At 46.4% G+C, this 13,610-nt stretch overlaps 1 protein-coding gene across 4 annotated transcripts in view; it reads left to right on the top strand.

The window, feature by feature from the left end:
- LOC147619517 (phosphoinositide phospholipase C 2-like) overlaps positions 1–12,978 on the top strand; it is a 30,325-nt gene extending 17,347 nt beyond the window's left edge. For all 4 annotated transcript variants that reach the window (XM_086773189.1, XM_086773191.1, XM_086773190.1 and 1 more), the window contains 2 exons: positions 12,218–12,304; positions 12,398–12,978. In XM_086773189.1, the coding sequence (XP_086629315.1) occupies positions 12,218–12,304; positions 12,398–12,694 (384 nt within the window). In that variant the 3' untranslated portion in view covers positions 12,695–12,978. The remainder of the gene's footprint in view (positions 1–12,217; positions 12,305–12,397) is intronic.
- Positions 12,979–13,610: the final 632 nt, after the last annotated feature.

Genomic DNA, 13,610 nt, shown 5'->3' with positions numbered 1-13,610 from the left:
GTGTAGCACACGGTAGATACACACTGTGCACATGACATACTCCCCTTCCTCTAAGAGCTCACTCCTGAGCTCACTAAAAAGCCAGGGTAATCTCTCTGAAGAGTAGTCAATGTCTCCCATGTAGCGTCCTCCTCAACACGATCCTTCCACTTGATCTTGTATTCCGTAATAAGCGTATTACGCAATCTTCTTTCACGAAATCCAAGAATCCTTTCAGGTTCGTGCGGAACAAATGTCATGTCCTCGACATCTATAATTTCTTGAGGAGTAACTAACTGATCTGCTCCACCCAGTACTTCCTTAAGTCTACTGACATGAAATACAGGATGAACTTTCACATGAGAAGGCAAATCCAATTCATATGCAACTGAACCAATCCGTCGTGTAATACGAAATGGTCCACAGTATCTAGGGGATAATTTCGGAGATCGACCTGTCCGTAAAGTCTCGAAATCTTTCGAAACTCGCAAATACACCATCGTTCCTTCAGAGAACTCTCTGGGTGAACGATGTCTATTAGAATAAAACCTGTCTCGGTCTTGAGCACTTCTAATAGAGCAACTTGTAACATTTCCTGCATATCTTGTAAAAAATTACGTGCTGCATCATGCTAAAGTCCTGAGAATCCTACTGTAACAGGTGATCTAGGTTGAAAACCATACATAAGCATGAAAGGACTAAAACCTGTACTCGTATGCTTAGTACTGTTATATGCAAATTCTAACATAGGAAGATAATTCTCCCATGAACTCTGCCTTTTGGATACATATGCTCGAAGCATATCCTCCAAAATCAGATTCACTCTTTCAGTCTGGCCATCAGATTGAGGATGATCAGAGGAACTCAAATTCAAAGTTGTTTCCAACTTCTCAAAACAAGTTTCCAAAAGTCACTCGTAAACTTAGAGTCCCTATCACTGACTATGTCTTGCGGTAACCCGTACAGTCTAAACAATTGCTTGATAAACTGCCGTGCTAATTGTGTAGCTGTAATAGTCTTCCGGGTCGGTAAAAATCTAGCCATTTTTGTCAAGCGATCTATCACAACCCAAATAGAATCGTGGCCGTGATGTATTCTTGGCAATCCGGTAATAAAATCCATGGAAATACTTTCCCATTTATTACCTGGGATTTGCAAAGGATGCAACAACCCAGCCTGTCTAAAGCGTTCAGCTTTATTTGCCTGACAAATTTGACACTTGAGAACATAATCTTCTACATACCCTTTCATCTTTGGCCAATAAAAAGTGTGTTTCACTAACGATAGTGTCATGTGTACCCCAGGGTGTCTAGCAGAAGGAGCGTCGTGACACTCCTTAAGAATCTTGGACCTAATGTCTGGGATCTGTGGTACACAAATTTTGTCATTACGGAATAGTAAACCATTCCGAATCATCCACTGGCCTCCTGCAGCTTGAATGGTAGACTGCTCAGTCATCGAGTCTTGGTCAATCAATGAGCTCCCGTCCTGGATCTTCTGCCAAAATGGACCAAAATAACTATCAGTCCTGCAAAGCCCTCTCAATGACTGAAATAAGTCAGTAGAAATCTCGGTGAACGACAAAGAATTCACCTCTCTAATTCGACTAAGCGCATCTGCAACATTATTCATGGACCCTTTCCGATAACGGATCTCAAAATCGAAATCTTGCATTAACTCCTCCCAACGAGCTTTCCTTCCTCTCAAATCATCTGCATCACACACATACTTGATTGACTGATGATCAGTCACTCAATACCACAAACTTGGAGCCATATAAATAATGTCTCCAAACCTTGAGAGCATGAATCACAGCATAAAGCTCCTTCTCAAGGGTTGGCCAACGAGATTGAGTGTCGTCTAGCTTTTTACTTTCAAAAGCAATCGGTCTACCATCTTGAAATAGAGCAGTCCCAACAGCATAGTCACTAGCATCAGTTTCAAGAACATAAGGCCGACTAGGATTAGGTAATGCTAAGATAGGTGCTTCCTTGACTTTATCTTTGAAAAGTCTGAAGGCTATATCCAAATTGTTATTCCAAGTGATAGGCTGATTTGACTTACGTCCACGACCTTTCAATAAGTCGGTCATCGGTAGTGTGAGCTGAGAGTACTCCCGCACAGATTTCCGAAGAAAAACTACAAAACCGAGAAAGGAACGAAGTTGTTTCACTGTTCGCGGTATAGGCCAGTCCAGAACCTTCTGAACTCGGTCATAGTCAATGCTCAATCCATCTCTAGTGATCTTGTGTCCAAAGTAAATGATTTCGGTCATAAAGAACTCACATTTACTTAACTTAGCATATAGTCGATTCTGTCTTAAAATAGATAAGACAATCGTGAGGTGTCTGACATGATCCTCAAGAGGACGACTATATATCAAAATATCATCCAGGAACACCACCACAAATTTCCCCAAATGTTCACGAAAAAGATCGTTCATCATTTGCTGGAAAGTGGCTGGAGCATTGGTTAACCCAAAAGGTAATACGAGAAACTCGTAATATCCATACCTAGTCTGAAAGGCGGTTTTTTCGACATGCCTTTCATGAATACGTATCTGGTGGTAGCCAGTACGTAAATCTATCTTCCTGAAATATTTTCGCTCCTGCTAACCGGTCAATCAGGTCATCTGATCTAGAGAGAGGATAACGGTTCTTAATGGTCAGCTTGTTAAATCTCTTGTAATCTATACACATTCTCCAGGTGTTATCCTTCTTTCTCCTAAGCAACACAGGTGCACCCCAAGGTGATTTACTTGGACGGATCTGGCCCATCCTCAAATAATCTTCGAGTTGTTTAGCCAACTCATGTTCCTCAGCTTGGCTCATCATGTAAGGTGGAATACTGACAGGATGAGCACCAGGGATCAAGTCAATACGATGATCTACGGCCCGTTCAGGTGATAAACCTGATGGCAGTTCCTTAGGAAATACATCTTGAAACGAATCAAGTATCTTCTGTAATTCTTTGCTTTCAAACACACTTAATTCATTTACATCCAAGGAAGGGATGAGAAAGGAAGAAAGTGGAATCAATACACAATTTAAAGCGGTATACAAAGAAGAATCCATTATATTTCCAAAATCAATTGTATTTACAAGAGGTCCCTGAGAGGGATGAATACAATCACCTAAAATACTATACTTGGTGTCCCTATGTTGAAAAGAAAAAAAATGACTAGACCAATCTATCTGGACTTGAAGAGTCTTAAACCACTCAATCCCTAATAACAAGTCTACATTTTCTAGGTGCATAACATAGCATTCCAGAGTATCTTTGTAGTCTTGAATCTGGATTGGAAGCATCTCCACCTTTCGATCCCATACTTGCCTTCCCGCAGGTAGGCGTACCTCATAGGTATGATCGGTGGGTGTTGTATCAAGACTCAATTTTTGCACAAGTTTGTAGTTAACCAAGTTGTGTGAGCTGCCAGGGTCTAGAAGAATGTGAATCTTATGGCCATTTACTTCTCCATAAACTCGGAGAAGATCATGCAAGCCAAATACTTTAGAATTGAACAGACAATCAGAACAAGTACTAGGGCGAGAAAGTACAGTAATTGACGTACCTGTCAAAGACATTAGCTGCCTTTGGCTTGGGTCCTGCGTTTGTCGTTGCACCCTTTTGCTTCGGCACTCGTTACACGTGTCCTTTTTCTTCGCAGATAAAACAACGTCCTTCCTTCTTGAGCTTGAAAGCCCTAAGGAGTCGTTTCTTCTTCGTTGGTGGCGAACTTAAATTCTTCGAAGGTTGGTCCGAAGACTTTCCTTCATTCGTGTTAGCCATAGGTACGGAGAACTTTCGTTTATGCTTGTTCCCCTGCTCGGTAACGGGTTTCGACTTGGAAGAGACCATTGTATCATCATAGATACGAGCTGAATGAATGGCCTCGTCCAATGTTTTACATTTGTTATTTTTTACCTGTAAACGGTATGAGGCTGGTAAACCAGCTACGAAAAACCCCAAAAGAGTAGTGGGATCCATCTTTGTAGCTTTCATCTGCAAGTCCCTAAACTTCTGGAGGTAGACCTCATAAGAGAGGTGCTGCAAGGTCATGGTCAAAGCTGAAAACCGGGCAACAACATCATAATCATCCTCTTTCTTGAGAATTCCTTCTTGAAGACGTCTTCGAATTGTGCCTAAGTCATTGGCTTAGGGTTGAGTTCCTTCCACCAAAGCAAAGCTTTGCCGGACAGGAAACCTGCTGCTAACTGGATCTTCTTTCCATCATCATATGGATGAAATTGAAAGTGAACTTGCCACTTATGTAGCCACGTGTCCACGATCTCCTTGGTGCGCTGCTTTTGCTCGCCCCCGAACGGTTCCGGAGTAATGTTGGGGCCTAAAGCAGAGGCCAAGGTATCCATACCCGATAGAGTAGAGAGGGTAGTGGTGAATAGAGCGATGGAGTTCTGCAAAGCTTGCATCTGGGTTGCGATTTGTGCCTGACGTTCCGACGAAGAAGCTTCGAGAGCTACTTTGAACTCTTGGAAATCTGATTTTGACACAAAATCGTCAAAAAGATCGGCATCGGTACCTTCCGTAGCCGGCAAGCCTTCGCGTTCCACAAGGGGCTCCAACTCCGATTCTTGGGTCGACATCGTAAAGAGGGCACGTGGAGAGAAAATTCGATCTTTGCACAAAGAAAGTGCAAGGGAACTTGAGAGCTTGAGAGCTTGAAAACTTGAGAGATGTGTGGCAAGAAGCCCACCCCAAAAGCTAAAAATCCTCAAAAGCTATCCTTAGCTTTTGCTTTTGTGTGTTATATATATATATATATATATATGGATATATATATTCAATTTGCTTTAAAAAAAAATAAAACACCTTTGAAACCTTGGAGGAGGGGGTTTTTAAACTTTAAAAAAAAAAATGTAAACTAAAAAAAAACGAAAGCCCAAAAAAACGAGTGCTTTTCTTGTTTTTTTTTTCTTTCCTTCTGGATTAGCCGCCCGCGTGCTGTCTGTTGACGTCAAGAGCTGCCGGCGCCTACTCGCCTGTCGTCGGCTGCTGACGTCCGGTGCCTTCTCGCCATCCTGCGCCTGCGACAGCCCGTGTAGGCGTGGCCACAAGGCCACGTGGGCCTGGGTGCCCGCCTGGCCTGGCCTGGCGCCTGCGCTAGGCTGCGTAGGCCTGGCTACGTAAGCCTAGGCGCCCGCCAGCCTGCTGGCCGCCTGGGTAGGCGCCGGTAGCCCATCGCCTGCAACCAGTACATCAGTACTCAGCCGGCAGTACAAACGACACACACGCGTGCTCTCTCTCACTCGTTCGCGAAAAGCAAACCTGTTTTTTTTTTCTGTTTTCTCTCTCTGCAGTTCATGCGACTGCACAAACAAATCTTTCCTCTTCTTTGCAAAGCAAACGACCCTACTTAGACTACCACCTCCCATCAACATGGGTTTCTTTGATGAAACACATATTGAATCTGAAAACAACAGTATGAACAGAAAAAACAGCAAGCTTTTCTAACACATATCTTTCTTCGACCTCATCTTCTCTACCTACCGACTTGCTCGTTCACGAGGTATGCTCTGATACCACTGTCAAATCCCCACCGATCTCCTCGTGATCGTTCCTGGTACGAGAAACAAACAAACAAACAAACAAACAAGGGGGTGCAGGCCTGACTCATCTCCCAACCATGACAGCGGTAGGCAAGCCCACAATCTTGGCTGTCTCCACCGAGCCACGAGCTGAGCTAACTAGGTTGACGTACCGACCAATCTCCTCCTCGCGATGTCCCATACCGCCACGAAGCTGCCCTCGCGGGCCTCGAGCTGCCGGCCTCAACTGCGTAAAGTAGGTGCACGTCTGCACTAGATCTAGGCTCCAAGACCATAGAGCTCTCACAAACTCGCGAGACTCTCTATATCTCAATAACTAACCTTGGCCACCCTTTTATAGGCTCTTGGCCGGTCATCGGGCGTCCACACTTGGGCGCCCGCCCGTCCATACTTGGGTGCCCGCCCGTTAGTATATCCCTAACTCAGCTCATCAATCAGCCTGCCTAGCTCCAAGCTTCCCCAAGCCTCGAAACTAGTCTTGCGTGCGTGTAGCACACGGTAGATACACACTGTGCACATGACAATGCATTGGTCACTTCTAGCACATTGTACCATGGGTTATATCAGCTTGATAGGTTTGACAAGAGAGCATGATGCTCATGTGGTTACCACTCTTACACCTGCCATGAATGAGGCAAAATTGTGGCATGCCAGGTTTGGTCATGTTAATTATGGCAGTTTGATGCTAGTGCAAAGGCATAATATGGTACAGGATATGCCTTATGTAGAGCTGCCACCAAAACATGTATGTGAAGGGTGCATATTAGGTAAGATGCATAGAAATGCATTCCCAATTGATGGAACAACAAGGGCTGTCTGGAAATTACAGCTTGTGCACAGTGATGTGTGTGGTCCTATGCGGACACCATCTTTTGGAAAGCATCTATACTTTGTAACCTTTATCGATGACTACTCTAGATTTGCTTGGGTGTATCCTTTGAAGGCCAAATCTGATGTATTTGCATGTTTTCAACATTTTGTGGCACAAGCTGAAAATCAAACAGGTTGCAAAGTGCAGACCCTCCGTACAGATAGAGGGGGGAATACATGTCCATTGCTTTCAAAGCATTTATGGCAGAAAAAGGCATAAAGCATCAATGCATGATGCCATATTCACCTCAGCAAAATGGTGTTCTGAGAGAAAGAACAGGTCTTTGATGGAAATGGCTAGATGCATGGTTAAAGGCAAAGGAGTGTCTCACAAATTCTGGATGGAGGCAATAATGTGTGCTACACATGTGTTGAACAGATGCCCTACCAAAGCATTGAAAACCATAACGCCATGAGGCCTAGCACGAAAGGAAACCTAAAGTTGATCACTTTAGAGTTTTTGGATGTATAGCATATGCACATGTATCTCAGCAGTTGAGAGATAAGCTTGATGACAAAGCAACTAAGTGCATATTTGTGGGTTATAGCAGTGGCAGTAAAGGCTACCGTCTCTTTAATCCTTCCACTCAAAGGATTTTGGACAACAGAGATGTTGTATTTGCTGAAAATTCAGACCAACCATTGGCTAAATTTTTTGGACAGCCACTTTGGGCCCGCATAACATGTTTGAAGGACTTCTCCCGTTGGGAATTGATGGCTCAACAGATCAGCCATCAACTTTGCCCAATGCACAGCATTTGGGTGCTCAAAATCAGCCCATGAATGAGCTCATTACACCTCAAAATGTGGAGGAAGCAGTGGAGCAAGAGCGGACAGCAAGAGAGGAGGCTAGAGTTGTGCCTCGTTGGCTGCTCCGTACTTTATAGGAGAGCAAACTTTCAGCTCCACTTGGTAATAGGACACGGGCTGGTTCACGTAATGCAAGAGAACACGCAGATGTTGCTTGCATGAGTACACTTTGTGATGCAGATGAGCCAGATTCATTTGAAGAGGCTCATGAGAATGAGCATTGGATGCAAGCCATGCAAAATGAGATGGATTCTATACATAAAAACAACACTTGGGATTTGGTAGACTTGCCTAGTGGCAAGAAGCCCATTGGCACAAAGTGGATTTACAAGTTAAAAAGAAAGTCTGATGGTGCCATTGGGCTCACCTATGTATACTCCCAAATAATAGCAGTTGGCCAGTATTAACCTGGCGGCCAGTTCTGAATTCTGCCCACGATTGAATATTAGCAATAAAATAATAGAAATGCTGCGCATCTCCTCATGGCTGGCTGGGCATCAGGCGCATGATTCCCTAGGGGCTGGGTACTGAATCCCTTCTGTTTTGAGGGCTGGGCAGCCTGGCTGCCCCACACTTGCCCTACAGCCATTATAATGCTGGATGTGCTGTCGGCTGCCCTTGGCATGCCCTTGGGGCTGTCCTACAGCCCCTCCATGGCTGGTGGGTTCAGCCAGGGCCTTCCTGGCCCTCATGGGGGTGGTTTTACACTATCCCCATGCCCACACAAGGACTTAGGGTAGCCCTATGGGCTGGCCCCTTTTCCTAAAAGCAAACCCTAACTACCTACACAATGATCTGGCATCCAGTACCATACTAGAAACACAGAATCATTGACATCATTCCAGAGGGAGACTCAGCGCGCGGACTGGCACTGTTTCATGTGCAGGACAATGCACACTTGACCTTGGACTCCTGTGCAGGACAATGCACACCTAACCTCGGACGACTGGGATGGATCCCTGGCTGACTCGTCCCGGACTGGGCTCACATGGGACTAGTTTACCATCCCAGGTCTTGCACCTTCTGTACAGATATGTCTACGTGGCATCCAAGTGCGGGATGCACATGACAAGCAGGCCCTTGCCTTCGATGCTAGGATGGAGACTTTGATGCCACTAGCTTGGAGATGATGTTGTATGTGTTCCTTCATGTGGCAGTTACTGTTCCCTTGATGCCCTTCTTCCACTTCCTCTATTGCGACGGATGGAGCACCGAGCAGGTGTAATGGAGGAACCGAGCAGGTGTAATGGAGCTTTATGGAGGATGGATCAAGGATCACTTGCCCACATCCGGCCCCGGTCAAACTGTGATTATCCCCCCTCCAAACTGACCTCGAAGACCCTCTGTGGAGAGGGTGTCCTAAGCAGGTCCCACTCCCCCCATCCTTAGTCATGCGGATCGTCTCTTGGAATGTCCACGGGATAGGGGGGCCGTGCTTCCACTGTAGAAGAGGAGTGCTTCTCCAGGAGCTTTAGAGAGCCTTTGTAGGAGGCCCAATTGATCGTTTGGTCCTGTAGGAACATCATCTTCTTTCGTTAGGGCGTACCCTCAAATGTGGGAAAAGTTTGCTTGGACACAGCCATACCTTTTGCTTGGACGCAACCATACCTTTTGGTCCCCAGCTTTTGGCCTTGAGGGGAAGCAGGGAACGGTATGCATTTTGGTTAGTGAGCAGATGCTTCCGTCGGTATTGGACTTGGGCAGCATTGTTTAATGGAGGGTGCAATGGATTATTGTCAGGGTTGGGGAGGACGGGTGGGCTTCCTCAACATATATGCCCCCAACAGGGTGGCGGGGCGGATTGAGTTCTGGGCCTAGGTTAGACACGATCTTCCCCAGGCTGGTTTTTGGTGCACAGGTGGAGATTTTAACATGCTGGAGGGCCCAGAGGATAGGCAGGGAGGAGGCTTGGATACGATCATTGGGAGTGAGTACACAGCTTGGGAGGAGCTGGTCCTCTCCCTATGTAACATGCGGATGCTTCAGGGAGATTGGTAACTACAATGCTTAGAAATCAGCAAACGTTTCACGACGAGACTAACGCACAAAACTGAAAATAGATGTGCATAAAAGAGAGAGAGAGAGAGAGAGAGAGAGAGGGAGAAGAGAGAGAGAGAGAGAGAGAGAGAGAGAGGGAGAAGAGAACACAGTATTGTGTCCCGAATACCCTCTGTAGGGCCCCCACCACGAATGGTGTCTTTGCTTTTATTAGAATGATGCAAAATCTGAAATAAAAAACTGAACCTGAACCTTCTTTTGGCTGAGATAGATCTCTGCCCTTGACCTTCAAACCTTCACCCTTGGCTGTCCTGGCCCTTTAGTAGCTGCAGCACCTTGTGAATTATGAGATAGAATGACTGAATTTATGGCTTGGGTTCATATACCCCCTCATGCAACCAGTCGGCCAGCTTAATATTTCCTCCACGACCTGAATAAGTAGCATTTAATGCTCATTAAAATGGTCGTTTCACACTGTCACTAATTGCTGGCCTAGTGGCCAGGCTGCCCATTGATTGGACTGCTGGGCAGGCCTGCGCAGCCTGTGTGGGCTGCCCAGCCAGATTGGCTGGCTGCCCAGGCCTGCAACACTGGCCGACAGGCTGGCCAAGCCCTAAGGCTGGCCGCCTTGCTGTCCAGGCCCCCTCGGGGGCTGGCCGACAGCACATTGGGCTGTTCTTGGGCCTCCTGGTCCTCTTAGGGTAGCCTCAAAGGCTTTCCCATGCACAGTGCAAGGAGTTTTACCTCCTTTTCTGGGGGAGCCAAAAGGGCTGCCCCCTCTTCTATATGCAACCTAAATGTCTACACAGAGGTCTGGCATCCATTATCATACCAGATACACAGAACCACTGACATCATTCTAGAGGGAGACTCACAGCGCGGATTGGCACTGCTTCATGTGCAGGACAATGCACACCTGACCTCGGACGCATGGAGTAGAACTCGGGCTGACTCGTCCCGGACTGGGCTCACATGGATGATGGAACCAATTTTCCACTCCAAGTCCTGCACCTTCTTGTTTAGATATGTCCACGTGGCATCCAAGTGCGGAATGCATGTGACACCCTAATAGGATACGATCCTTGGCGCTTACTGGAGTTTGGCAGAACACCAAGGAAGCCTTTGCTTCTCCAGGTCAGACCAGAGGTTGCAGGGACTGAACCTCTTGCGCATAGACAGATTTTATGTGGATGAGTGGGCTTGCAGCAGAGGTTGTTTGGTTGTTTGTGCTTCTCCTGGAGGATGCTTGGAGACCAGAGCGCCAACAGAGTGTCCAAATCCTTGACGGCCTAGTCTAGGACCCTGAGTTTGCTAGAAGAGTAGAAGAGATTTGGGAGTCCCTCACTTTTAGACTGGGAGAGGCGGCAGCCGCGCTCGACTATGGACTCCAGGAGATTAGCACCGTTTTTGTAGAGTACAGCTCAGGACCGACTCACCAGGTTCAGAGAGCAGGAGAGCAGGGCCTAGCCTCTCTCTAGTGGCTATAGGAGCAGACCCCAGACAGTGTGTGGGTGGAGTCTCAGCTGGAGGCAGTGGAACGGAGGGAGGGTGGGGAAGGCTGGTGGCGGAGGCACGAAGTGTTACGACCGTGTGTTTTTCTTTGGACAGTATGCAGGTGGGCACGGGGATATGGTGGACAGTGTGAATGGCATTAGTTTGGAGTTGATAAGGAAACCCATGTGTGGACAACCCCAAGTGTGAAGGGGACAAAGAGAATTAAAGTTGAAAGGTTTTATAACCTTTGGTACAAAAGGATTTTAATTTATAAGGTTTTATAGCCTTTGATGATTTAAAATAAATAATATCTTGGAGGATGCGCTTTTTGCTATTGCTTATAGTTCTTGCTTTTTGGAGAAAAGCAGGCTGTTTTTGAGGCGCCTCCTGATTGTTAAAAAGGGAGAGGGTGGAAGAGCCGATGGTGGGGTTTTTCTTCTTGGATGGCTGGTCGCCAGGGAGCTTAGGCGACACACAAGGCTGCAGCACGTTCTCTCCAACTTAGCAACAGGCGGCGGACTGAACTGCTTTTCTCTCTCGTGGAAGCAAGTGCTGGGCTGCAGGCAGTTGCTTTGGCTTGTGGAAAAAGCTGTCGACTGGCTGGGTTGCAGGGAAGGGCAGGTTTATAGCTGCACGTGGGCTCTCTCTAGGTGACTGGTGGGCTGGTCGGGCAGCAACATAGGAGTCCAGCAGTTTGCAGGTGGCTCGCAGGGGATGAACCGCAGGAAATGGCAATCTGCAGAGAAGCGTGGGCTGGATAGAAGCTCTTTTTGCTTTTTGGCTACTGGTGGGCTGCTCTCTCTCTCTCTCTCTCTCTCTCTCTCTCTCTTGGAAGGAAGCGGACTGTGGGAGAGGCAGAAGTGCACATGTGGGACACATCCAAGGTAGACTTGCAAGAGAGCAAGGGCGCCATGAGAGGTGTCGACTAGCGAGTCTTGAGCCTTGAGTGTGTACGAGGCCCTCGAGCACTTAGCTTGAAGGCTTTTTGAAGACAAAGATCAAGGGTTAAGGCTTTGCGAATGGCCCTTGATGAAGAAGACATGGGGTAAGGCTTGCTAAGCACTCATTTGGAAGACTTGGGTGAAACTACAAGGGATCTTGTTGGTGGAGATTCTACAAGTTGTACTTTGTACTCAAATTTGATCAAATAAAGAAATACCGCAAGGGGCGCCACTGCGTTTTGGGGCCAATCGGTGTCCGTGTACTGTTTGCAGGAGCACTCTAGCTCCCCCTGTTTGTTTTTCTTTTCAGGTCCTCAAAGGTGTTGAAGTGTTTTGTGTGCGAGTGTTTGTTTCACCGCCCATCAAGTTTCTGAAGGCCGGGTTCAGGAAGGGCTGGAAGGCGGGGCTCAGGAGGTGGCGGGCTCGGGCTGGAAGTCCTGTGACCTGTGCACACGTGCACCATGCGTGTGGGCATGTGTTGTGATATCAATCTTTATAGTGGTCTGCAATATACACATTTTCTAGTGTTTCCTTATCTTTTGGATGGTCTGTTTGCAGGTGAAAGTTTATCAGGGACAGGGATGGTTGCAAAGGTTCAGCAAGACTCATTTTGACATGTTTTCACCGCCTGACTTCTACACGAGGGTATGTGTCATTATTCATCCATCTTTAGCTTTTTGCAAGAGGTTTGAGTCGTGCATGAACATGGTAGTGTTCTTACAAAAGGAACGGGTACAGGTTGGCATTGCTGGTGTGAAAGCTGATACCATCATGAAGCACACGGACACGAAGATGGACAACTGGACCCCTACTTGGGAGGCAGATTTTGAGTTCCCTTTGAGAGCACCGGAACTAGCACTACTCCGCATTGAAGTGCATGAGTACGATGCCACTGGCCAGGATGACTTTGGAGGCCAGACGTGCCTCCCCATTTCAGAATTGAGACCTGGCATACGAGCGATCCCTCTGTACGACAAGAAAGGAAACGAACTTTGTCCTGTCAGGTTGCTAGTACGTTTCGACTTCTCAGCATAAGTGAAGATTCTATCTGGTTTTTATTTATTTATTCAAGCCATATTTTTTTGAAGTTTTGTTCCCCCATCTGTCCGTCCGTGCCTGTTTTCAAGAGAACTATGTTTCTCTAAATGCTTCACTAGGCACTTGAGAACATTTGAGAAGCTTTCTATGCATTGCATTCTGGGTGTCAAGCTTTAAGGCTTCCATCTGGTGCAGTCATGGGCTTTTTATTGTAAGGAGGAAGCTTATATTTTCTTTGGGCTTTGGCTTACTAATACCATAAATTGTTTGTGAAGTTAAAAGGATTTCCGGTTTGTTTATGTATGGCTACTTCTAAAGTAAGGAGGATCCATTTCTTTGAAGCTGGAGAGGAGCAATCCTTTTGAAGCTGGAGGAATGCATAGTCTGTGTTTTAATTAAAGTGAAGATTTACTAGCTTTCCTCTTCTGCACAGCATAGTCCTTATATACCCTCCTTCTCATGCACGAGGTAACCAACAAATGATATGATGGGTTGGTGATATACACTGCTTGGGTTTGATTTGTGCATGAATGGTGCTGCAGTGGTGCAGTAGCAGTCAGATGAATCCCTCAACCTGCCTTCCTTTAAGAGAGCAGTTTTGACTCATGCTTGAATGGTAAAGAAGTGGTGCAGTAGCAGTCAGGCAAGTGTGCAGCAAGGTACTCTACTTGCCATGGATTGACAAAAACTAATTGTTTCCTGGATTGCTTATGCCATGTCGGCCTTGATCAAATAGCTCATAGGTAGGCATTAGTCAAAGCTTCCTTTGGTAGATTTCAAGGGTGCTTTGTGTTTCCTACATTGCATATGCATGTCAGCTTTGATCAAGTAGCTCATAGGTAGGCAATAGCCACTTCCTTCGGTATATTTGAAGGATGCTTTGCCATTTGCAGCAATTTATAGTTCAAAATCC

Source organism: Cibotium barometz, chromosome 33 (genome assembly GCF_041138505.1).
Source record: "Cibotium barometz isolate CiBa-2024 chromosome 33, ASM4113850v1, whole genome shotgun sequence".
Taxonomy (NCBI): Eukaryota; Viridiplantae; Streptophyta; class Polypodiopsida; order Cyatheales; family Cibotiaceae; genus Cibotium; species Cibotium barometz.
Note: the sequence above shows the minus strand (reverse complement) of the source record. Positions and strands in the feature narration are given on the sequence as shown.